Source organism: Plecotus auritus (genome assembly GCF_963455305.1).
Source record: "Plecotus auritus genome assembly, chromosome: 8".
NCBI classification, from domain to species: Eukaryota; Metazoa; Chordata; class Mammalia; order Chiroptera; family Vespertilionidae; genus Plecotus; species Plecotus auritus.
This window is the reverse complement of record NC_137782.1, coordinates 92,842,277-92,852,992: the sequence shown is the minus strand read 5'-3', so window position 1 is coordinate 92,852,992 and position 10,716 is coordinate 92,842,277. Positions and strand designations below refer to the sequence as shown.

General features: G+C 50.4%; 1 protein-coding gene across 1 annotated transcript; it reads right to left on the bottom strand.

Moving 5' to 3' along the window:
• Positions 1-218: 218 nt before the first annotated feature.
• Positions 219-8,255, bottom strand: TFAP2C (transcription factor AP-2 gamma; the record flags this gene model as incomplete). Its single annotated transcript, XM_080683492.1, has 7 exons — positions 219-1,731; positions 2,629-2,773; positions 5,189-5,307; positions 5,881-6,097; positions 7,247-7,298; positions 7,403-7,885; positions 8,103-8,255. The coding sequence occupies 7 exons, from the start codon at positions 8,253-8,255 to the stop codon at positions 1,446-1,448; spliced, it is 1,455 nt and encodes a 484-aa protein (XP_080539618.1). The 3' UTR covers positions 219-1,445.
• Between the last annotated feature and the right edge of the window lie 2,461 nt (positions 8,256-10,716).

The following is a 10,716-nucleotide window of genomic DNA, read 5'->3' as shown; positions in this document are numbered from 1 at the left end:
TATCCGCAGCTGAGGGCCGCTGCTGAGCACAGAACCTGAGGCAGCTGAGCAGTCTTGCAGGGCAGAGAAAAATGAAACTCCCGATTTCCCTTGGCTTGCAATCTTCTTACTCAGTCCTCTGAATTAAACCATTCAAACCATAACAGCTCAGCCCATTGCTCCACCCATCTTAGAGACTTTAAACAATCAAGTCATCACCAGACTGTCACAGCTTCTATAGAGAATACTTTTTATTGTACAGGTATCATATACACAATTTAATGTGTGAACATTTACAGGCATGGAGTTCAATTCCAAATCTCCATGGTATCCCATACACTGCACCGCACACTCCTATTTGGGATTAGCCCAACAGGAATGAGACACAAAGTTATCGCTTTGTGAACAGAGAGCTTCAATTAAATAGAACAGAACCCAGGATCCTAATTTGTAACACCCTGTGTACATATCAATAAAACCTAAAGATGTGTTTTAGATGACCCCATCACCTTTAAAAGTTATTAAAATGGAACCCCATTTCTCAAAAAGTCACTAAGAAGTGCACCCGTATTTACAGACCCGATTAAATTATGCATAAATAAAATCTGTACACGAGACACACTGTTTCTCAAAATAACAGCGCCTCCTCTGGGACCTGGGGGTGACAGGCAGCAAAAAAACGCTTCATGCCTACCCTTTTCAAGTTTACTCGAATCACCAAGATGTGAAATAAATATGCAAATAAAGCTTCAGTACCTTAAAGGAACATGTCATTTCAAAGAATCTCCCATTTGAAGAGTTAATTTTCAAAGTTAAAAAAACAAACAACATAAAATCAGCAGGCTTTGTTTCTACGTGTTTTGTAAAACCCAAAAGCCCCTTTTGAACAAGGGGATTTTTAAGTGTGTTCAATACCACCTATTAATTAGTTGCTAAGCGGAGAGTCTGCCTCCTACTGAAAGCAGGATTTGATATCTGAAGATGCTAGATAAACACTTTTTTCTAAAGATAAACAGTTAGTGGGCAGGAAGCCAGCAATGACCTTAACACTGAAAGTTATTATTGATTTGAATCACATGGGTTTGACATTTCAACAGCTAAGCATGTGGGGTTTTTGTTAGCCCAGGGGATGGATTTAAAAGGTTTGAAAACTTGTAGCACCACTTTCAGAGACAGGAAGAATGGGGTTCAAAATAAAACATAAGCTTAATGAATAGAGAACCAGTACTTGTCACCTTCTGATCACTTGTCCAGAGTTAAGGAGACGCTTCAGCGCCAGAGAAATACTTAGGACTCCCAGAGGGCAGGCCCAACTCCAGAGGCCAACAGAGGCCTTTCAGTGGGAAGGCAAGTAAAAGCTCAACTTGTCCCCCCGGGCCGAGGAGTTTCCCCATCTGTGCCAGTGAGAGTGGTTTTGGAGATTTTTTTCCTCTTGCAGACTCTTCGTCCCTTTGTTTCTACCTGTTTCATTTCCGATGCTTCTCCATCTTCTCCAAGGTCTTGCTGGAATCGGCTGGACTCTGGTCTCCGGGATTCATGTAGGATTTCTCTATGATGACCAAAGCCTCTTTTATGTAGTTCTGCACAGCAGACACGGCAGCACAGATGGCCTGGCTGCCAAACCCGTGGGTAATCAGGCTGAAGTGAGATAGGCAATTCTGAATGTTCGCCTCCAAGACCGGGGCCGGCCGATTGTTCCCGTTGGGTGTTCGGTCTTGGTTGAGAAGGTCGGTGAATTCTTTACACACTTGCCTGTGAACATAACACACACCTGTGAGCTCAATCTAACTCTTGACAGGAGTTGAGGATAACACCGGGGAGCCAATCAGAGAACTGGCTGGCCTGAGCCAAGGCAGGAGGCTTTAAACTAATACTAATATAGCCAATTGCCTCACTTAGTAGCTATTATGTGCTAGTCAACTCTTTTAAGCACTATCTTTTTAATCCTCAGTGATTAGAAGATAACAGGATTAACCCCAGTTAAGCCAGTCAGCAGCCAAGGTCATCAGGTGAGATCAGAATTCCAGCACCAGGAAGTTAAGGGACATTTGGTGCTGGGCCAGTTCAAGAAACCAATTCACCAATTCGGAGTCACACATCTCCCTGAAATTCACTTCTTATCCAGACTGGTTCACTGTGCTCTCTCCCTTTTGCCCATTTTCAACAGGACTCGTTCTGCTTCATTTCCCATGATTTTTAAACCAATTTACTGCTGGTTTCCATGAGAAATCCTGCAGCTGCAGTAAGTGGGTTTTGAGACATTTAAATTGCCCACTTGTCTCCTGCAAATCCAGTCATCACTACATTTAAGAAACAAAAGTCCTTAAAAGGAGGCATAAGGGACACAATCTTTACTGGATGTGACAAAACAATCTTTTCAACACATTTTTTAAGATATGCAATATGATCAGGAAAAGGTAGGTTAACTATTTTGAGCACAACAGCTAAGCAGCTCAAAAGACATTCACTACAATGCATTCGTTCATTTTACTTACTTTCCAGGTATTTGACTTAGTAAAAGAAGCTCCTTGTCATTTTCACTTGCTCCCCACCCTAACTTATTTAACCAGCATTTCTTTCTTGAGCACCAGGGGCTGGGGCTGGCCCCTCAACTTCAAGGTCATAGCAGTAAGTCATCTGTGTACTTACTGTGCGGCCAGCAGCATGTTCTTCCTCGTTGCCATCTCATTCCGTCCTCCGAGATGAGGTCTAATTAAGTACTCGGCCACCGGTTTACTAGGAAACTCAGCTTCACAGACATACGCAAAATCCCGAGCCAAATGAACAGCCTCCCCTAGAATGAAAGACATTAGGGTGTACGGACGCTGTCCTGTCCCCCTTTTTGGCACTGTCATTCAGTCACTGCAACCTCACTGAAATCACAGATTGGGCCCTGGCAAGGTGGCTCAGTTGGTTGGAGCGTCATCTGGTACACTGGAAAGGTTGAGGGCTCAATTCCTGGTCGGGAAGTGTGTGGGAGGCAACCCATCAATGTTTTTCTTTCTCCTTTCCTCTCTCTCAAAAATAAAAGAAATCGTAGTCAACAGGGACAGCACTCCAGCTGGTGAGGCCCTCTCTCCTATGGGCAGAGGGTGAATCCTAAAATGTGAGGAACACAGTCCTCAAAACTTTAAACTACACCTGAGCAATGCTAACCAGTCCCCTGCCCAACTTGAAGAGATCGACCTTGAGACACACCCATGCTTACTTGATAGTAAAAGTAGTTATCTTTGTGGAGAAGTAGGAAAATTTAAAGGAGAAGAGTATGTCTGACAACAGCAAACTGGTCGCTTTTCTTCATGAAACTGTTATAGTCTTTGACCCAGAACTATCTTTTTAAACTAGGGCGCCCCATTACCGAAGGAGCCAAGTCTCTAAAATGTTTCTTTAAGGGCCCTAACTACCAGCTTTGTCCAAGATACTGGGGAGCAGAGGGAGAGAAAACCAACAGTCACTTCCCCCGCCCCAGGCAAGCCCAGTGCCGACTGCAGACTGCACACTGCGAAACCGTGCCCCCTTCATCCACTTGCCTCTGAGGACTTCGCTGAATCAGGCAGGATCTGAGAACCATTGTTCTGGCACTTTCTTATTCATACCCCTACACTAGGCTAAGAAACCTGAGTGAGGACGCATTTATGCACCACACATAGAATCCGCCACCATTTGCCATGCAGACAGCTGGTCCCCAACAGGCAGTTAACAGGCAGCTCCTTTCTCCTTACACTGACCTCAAAGACACTCACAGAAAGGTGGAGTAGGGCCCTGCCAAATCTCTTTAGCACTGGAGTAGCACCCATTAGACCAGAGAAAGAAAGTGTTCAACAGATTGCCTGGCTACTAGCCCTAGACAGTTTGCTCAGTGGTTAGAACATCAGCCCACGGACTGAAGGGTCTCAGGTTCAATTCTAGTAAAGGACACATATCTCGGTTGTAGGCTCCATCCCTGGCCCCAGGAGCCTGCAAGAGGCAACCAATGGGTGTGTCTCTTTCACATCGATGTATGTCTCCCCCTCCCTTTGACTCTCTCTAAAAATCAATGGAAAAATTTCCTTGGTTAGGATTAACAACAAAAAAAGATGGCCTGGCTACCAGGACACCACCCCTCATTGGCTCCCGGAGGCAGAGCCCAGTGCCCTGCTGATTGGGTGAGGGGCTCGGGTGGCTGGAGGCTGCAGGATAACCTCGCCAGTGTCCCAAGCCACCTTCCCCTGCGAGTTTTGTTTTGTTTTTGTTTTAATTATTTCACCTTTTCTCATCCCCACTTTAAAAACTATATTGCATCCTTGCTACTTTCCAGGTTAGGCAGTGCAGGCCCATTCAGTAAAGTGAAATGCCACCTCCTAGGATTAGGGAGAGGGACTCACCTGTGGGCCAACACTTTTAAACGAGCATAGGAATTGTGAGTTGAGCCAGTCCCCTTTACAAGGGCTTCTCTTTGCTGACCACAATCCCAATATTCCACAACTACAATAACCAGAAACCATACTTCTGTGTCCACCAATAAGCAGCTAAGCTCTTTAAAATATATTTTTATTGATTTTAAATAAAATCAGAGAGGAAGGGAGAGATAGAAATATCATTGATGAGAACCATTGATTGGCTGCTGCCTGCATGCTTCCCACTGGGATTGAGCCCACAACGTAGGCATGTGCCCTGACTGGGAATCGAACCGGGACCTCCTAGGTTCATAGGTCCACTCTCAACCACTGAACAACACCAGCCGGACACAACTAAGCTTTATAAAGGTACTAGAGGCCCGATGCACGAAATTCATGCAAGGGGCTTGGCACTCCCAGCCACTGCGGCTGCCTCAGCCCTCGCAGCCCTGGCTTGGTCCAGAAGGTGGTCCAGCTGTCCAGTCTAATTAGCATATTACACTTTTATTATTATAGATAGCAACTGATCCACTGCATCTTCAAAAACTGGGTTGTTCTAACAATGTCTCGACATCCTATAGTTTGATTTCTTAGGTTAGGAAAACTTTTTTTTTTTTTTTTAACTGATCTCCTGGAGAACCCAGAACAGAATATTTAGCAGGCAGATATTTGACAAAAAGCACTGTAATTCATTGTGATGAACTTATGACCATTCAAATCACCTTCATCTCGCTCTACTCATGGCCAAGCTGAAGAGCTGTTTTTAAACTTTTCTTAGAGAAATAGTAAAGGCACAACACAGCAAAGGAAAAGCACCAGAAAACGCCACTGACCTTCTACTAAAGACGTCAGGAGGGTGACGTGTGCAGCCTTCCGTCTACCGGCTGGAAGATTCAGCCCAATCTTGTCCAACTTCTCCCGCAAGGACCGGCCTCCATTTTTAGACTTGGCTCTGCATACAAGAGAGTTGACTGTGACTATTCTCAAGAAACCACATTTTAAAACTCTAAATTCCTAGACTGCCATCAAAACTAAAATTCTTCAAAAAAAGACTGTCGTCTACTACATTACATGGATCATAATCAAATGCCACAGGGTGTTCTCATTAATTAATCCCTGTAAATGCAAAAACTGTTCTTAGCATGGCCAGCATTTTCTGTTTTTTAATCACAAGAGTATTGCAAGCTGTACTGGAGCTGATAGATTTTCACACGTAAAAACTGCAGCAGCTCCCCAAAACAACTCCCTGGGGGGACAAAACCCCTGGAGCCTCTCTTCTCTTAATTTGGAGGCCACCACTTCACGCATGGAATAAATTCTAACCAAATGATAATCGTTAGCGCTGTTTTAGCACCTCCTCCTACATTTGGCACTTTCTAAAAGCAAAAGGTACTAAAACTCTCTGAGCTGATTGGAATTCAGTGTTAGGTCTCAAAGTTACATAAATGTTAAAAATACCTCCCAGTGCTTTCATATGGCCACCTTCAGCCACCCAGCCACCAGGCTCAGAATGTGCCCCATATACCTTCTGAGAACACCTCCCAGTAATGAGGCATTTAAGCACTCAGGCGGGGACAATCGCCTCTGGACTTCGGCAACTGTCACTTTGTATTTCGACGTGGAGCTCAGGAGGGACAATCTTCCGGGGACGGAGCAGAAGACCTCACTGGGGTTCATCACAGCCCCCACCAGCTCCTTCTGACAGGGGAGACTCAAGGGGTTCTTGGTCATTGAAATGGGACCTGTGAATGAGGATCAGAAGCGCAGCCTTCAGAGCTGGATCGAAGCAAAAGATACCTTTTTTGAACCACTAACCAATGCCGAATACCGAGAGAGCTCTTTAAACAAATAACATTGCATATAGGGCTATAAATTGCAGGTTTTTCTTAAAGCCTTGATCTTCAAAAATAATCAAATGTGAAATTCACCAGTTAGCACCATGGGAAGTTAGTCAAGATCCCAAGCATGGAGAGATTTTTAATCAATAGTCACTGTTAAAATATCTGCTTAATTAGGACATTTGTTTTCAAAAGACTGCTTCGATACTAAATAAATGGCATTATTTTCTTCTCCCTCAAGAAACAACCAAAATCATAGGACAAACTCAGATCCTTTGCCAAAACCTTTAGTGCAACAGCAAGTTTTTAAATACAAACAAACCTGTTCTGTTATAAACTTACTGGGAAATTCGGTGTATCTTCTGAGTGTTTAAAAAAAAACAAAAAACATTTCCCCCCAACTGATTTCAAGCAGTTTAACTTCAAGTAACAGACCGTAACTACCCTTCATTTAGGCCCCTCTCCATTTCCTAAAACAGCCAGACTGGTAATCCTATCAAGCACATTACTTAATTCTGAGAGCCACTCACTTACCAAATACAATAATCCAATTTTCCAAATCCCACCCCCCTTAGCCTGCATAAACCCAGCCTCTGACAGATCCCAGGCCTGGTGCTTTTAGGGCTATTCAGAAGGCCAGACTGTTTCAAAATGCTTTCTTACAGGTCAGAATTAAGGATCCTTGCCATATGCATTATTTAAAATCGACAATAAAAAAAATCACATCACAACTCATTTGACAATTAAAATTGTCACAACCAACCACACAACTAAGGCCCTGGTGTTTTTGTTTGTTTTCAAATTAAATCTCACTCCGGAGACTCTCTCAAACAAATGTGGTAAAAACACCCTGGAATTAAAGGAGTAACATATATCGGATTTCATTTAGGTGGGAAAGAAATCCCCTTTCTTCTCACTCCTAAAATCTGCCTTCCCAGCGTTCTGGTCCCTTCCACCACAAATGTCCCAAGTAAGCCACCAAATACCCCCACCTTCCCATTAAGTTAATCACAACACTGGTAAGTCAGTACACAAGGCCCTGTGTGGCCCTACCTTTTCGAATCACAGTCTGATCATGCAGAAGCAGGTGCTGCTCATCCACGATCTGGGGGAGAAATGACAAAGTTTCCTTTTTAAGTTCCGGGGTGCCTGGACAGGGGGCTGGGATAGAGTCGGGGCAGGAGGAGGCAAGACCCTAAACGCGCTCACCTGCACCTCGTCCATCTGTTGCCCCATGTCATGAAGGCCCAAGTTCTCCGCCAACCCCGCTGCGTCCAGGGCGTGCGCGTGGGGCAGCAGCAGGTCCGAGCGGCGGAAGCCATCCCTGCGGGCGCTCATAGCGCCACCGTCCAGCCCGGAGAGATGGGGTAGCAGGCCGGCCGGGCGCCCGTGGTGCGAGGGCAAGCCAGCAGCCTCCTGGCTCTGGCGGCCGGGCCAGGCCTGTGGCTGACTGCCGGCGGGCGCCGGCTGGTGCAGGGGGTTGATGGCAGCGTACGCTTCTCCCAGATGCGAGTAGGCGTCTGCCGACTGGGAATAAGTCAGCGGCTGGTAGGGAGGTGGAAAGTAGGGTGGTGGCTGGAATTCGGCGACTCCGGTATGGGAGAGGGGCGGCGCAGGGCTGTAGAGATGTTGCCCGGCCGAGGAGAGGTGGGGGAGACGCGGGTTCCCATTGCTGCTCCCGTCCTGGCGATCCTGGGAGAAAGAAACCGACACCCGGTTAGTGCGAAACCCCGCTACCGCGAACCGCCACCGCCGCTCCGCTGAGCCGGGCGCTCCCCGGGCCCAACGCCCCAGTCTGGATCCAGCCCGCGGGCCTGCCCTCGGGACAGAGGGCTCCCAACAGCAATGTGCCCCAGGGATTTCGTCGTGAACCGCGAGTCTGCGTAGGAAAGGGAGACTGATGAAAGACCTGGGGAGGCGCGCCCTCGAAGCCCGGCGGCGAACCTCCGGGCGCTCCGACGCCCGAGGCTCTCCAAAGCGCCAAGTCCGAGCTCCAGGCCCCGGAGGAGGTCGGCACGTGGCGCACTCGGTGCAGGGCGCTCTCGCTCACCAGCCCGCACATGTTCGCGTCGCCAAGCAAAAGAACGTGGGGAGGCGGCGTGCGCGGATAAAGCGCGCAGCGCGGGAAGTGCGCATCTCCCCCGCCCCAGGGAATTTCTTTTCCACGCCCTCAGGACAAAGACCTCCGGGGAATGACACTCCCTAGCAGGGCCTGCCACCCAGCGCCGCGGAATAACTCCAGAAGGAACGCGAGGAGGAAAGCGCCGCAGCCGGAGCTGCCCTCCCTGCTAGCGTGTCCCGACCAAGTGCGGATAGGAAGTGAGGTGCCAAATCTGCGCAGCCACGGTCCGTATCCCCACAAACCAAGGCACAGAGCGAAAATTAAGAACCCCGAAATTGGACAACTTTGCGTGCTCACGTCCCCTTGCCCCACGGCTGTCCGACTTAATTCCTAAAGGATGTGTCTCCTACTGCTACGGGGGTCACGGGGTAGTGGGGTACCAGGAGAAACATGGCACTGTTGCCCCCTAGTGGAAGAGTCCGGGGTTGCTAGACAGGGGCAGCCCCTCCAGGTGCGGAGGCCGCGGTGGGCTCCAGCGGGCCCCCGTCCCGGCTCCGCTCTCCCAACGCCCGGGCTCAGGCCTCCCGCCACCTGCGTCGTCTTCCTCTTCCCGCTCGCCACCTCCCTCCCTCCCACTCTCCGAAACTCTAGCTCAACCTGTCCGACAGGCTGGAGCACTCCGAGCGCTTACGGCCCCATCTGGCCTCAGCACCACCCCCCTCAACACTCCCCAGCCCCCACTTCTCTTGAACACCAAACTTATGTTTTCTTCTTTCCCCGAGAAGGTAGCGGGGCTGGTGAAAGCCGGCCTGGGAGGAAACTCCGCAAAGGTAAGGTCAGACACCCATTTGGACGGAGATTTCGTGCGTAAAAGCCGCGTCTAAGAAAGGATTGTGGACCAGCGCTCTTCCGAGAAAACGGGAAGAAGGCTGTTTTACTTCGCTTGAAACCGACCGGTAAGCTTTGTGGGTGGGATTTGCCATTCTCTTTCCAGGCCCCGCTCCGGAGGCTAGATCTTTAGGAAAAGGCCCGATTCAGGAAGGGGTCCCCGGAGAAACCGACTAGGGGGTGTCCGGAAAAGTGGACCCCGTCCCATCGCGGGGCAGCAGCGGGTGCCTGCTTGCTGCTTCTGCACCCTTGCCCCCAGCCTCGGTCCAGCGGCCCCCGCCTCCCAGACTGAACAGGGGCGGGGCCAGGCTGCACCGTGCCCAGCTCACCTCGCAGTCCTCTTCATACTTGACATTATCGGTTATTTTCCACAACATGGCGTCTTGCGTCCCCCAAAACAGTCGCCAATTAAATCCAGGTTCCCCCCACCCCCCCAGCGGTAAATCCAAAATTGGGGTCACGGTGGCCAAGCGTCTGCCGCCGCCCCCGCCGCGCGCGGGCCTCACAGAACGGGTCACTGGATGCGCATCGGCGGCTCCCGAGCGTAGATGTTGCCGCCGCCGGCGAACAGGCCTGCCAGGGACCCGGGAAGCCGCGCCCGCACTGTGTCCCGGCTATAGCCGGGGGACCCGAGCGCCTTAATGAGAAGGAAATTATCATAACTCCTCCCCGGGGGCTGGCGCGACGGCCCGGGCTGCGGGCGGGGCGGCCCCCAGCCAGTCCCAGCCTAGCTCCGCCCCGAACCCCAGCCCAGAGCAAGAGAAGACCCAAGGTGCGGGAACTAGAAGAGGAGCGCCGACGCTTCTCAGGAAGTCTCAGACCTGCGGAGCCTGGGTCCCCAGTCGCGCCTTCCATCCCACCACGCACACGCCTGAGATTGGCGGAGCTGGGGACCCGAATCCAAACACCCAAGAATCCCCCCTCTTTCGCCCTAGAGCACCTTCCCTCATCTTCCAAAAGATGTCACGCCGAGTTAATGACCCCACGTTCGGGGCGTCTCAACAGCTGGGGTCCCCTTATCTCTCAAAACGTTGCACCCCACCCGCTCCACGTAGAGTTCAAGTTTAGGCTGGGATCGTACAGTGGAACCTCAGCCGCTCTGAGAGGTTTTCCCCCGCCCGGCTCCGAGAGCACAGCACCGTCCAGAGATGCGGGAGGAAGGTCTTCAGGAGAGTCTGCCCCAAGCGCCTCGGGGATCCACCCGCCCCAAGTCTAGGACAACAGTCTCGCCGCCATCGCCCAAAGCTGCATCTCTGCGGCCGGCAGTGCGGGGGGGTGGGGGCACCTTGCGCCCTCGCCCAGCCTCACCCTGCACCGGCTCTGCAGCTGCCTCCCACGGACCAGACACTCCGAAACCTCAACTCAGCGGAGAACAGAGGTGCGGGGCGGAACCAAACCCCTGCGCCACGGGAGGGCGGGGGGGAGGGAGAGGAGAGGGGAAGGAAGGGGCCGGAGAGAGGCTAGGGCTGGAGAGGTGGCACCCCAGTTCCGCAGATTTTGACAGAAAACGAAACTTCCACAACAACGCGGCTTCTCCCTCCAATATGTATTTGCCACCCAAACTTGAAAGCGA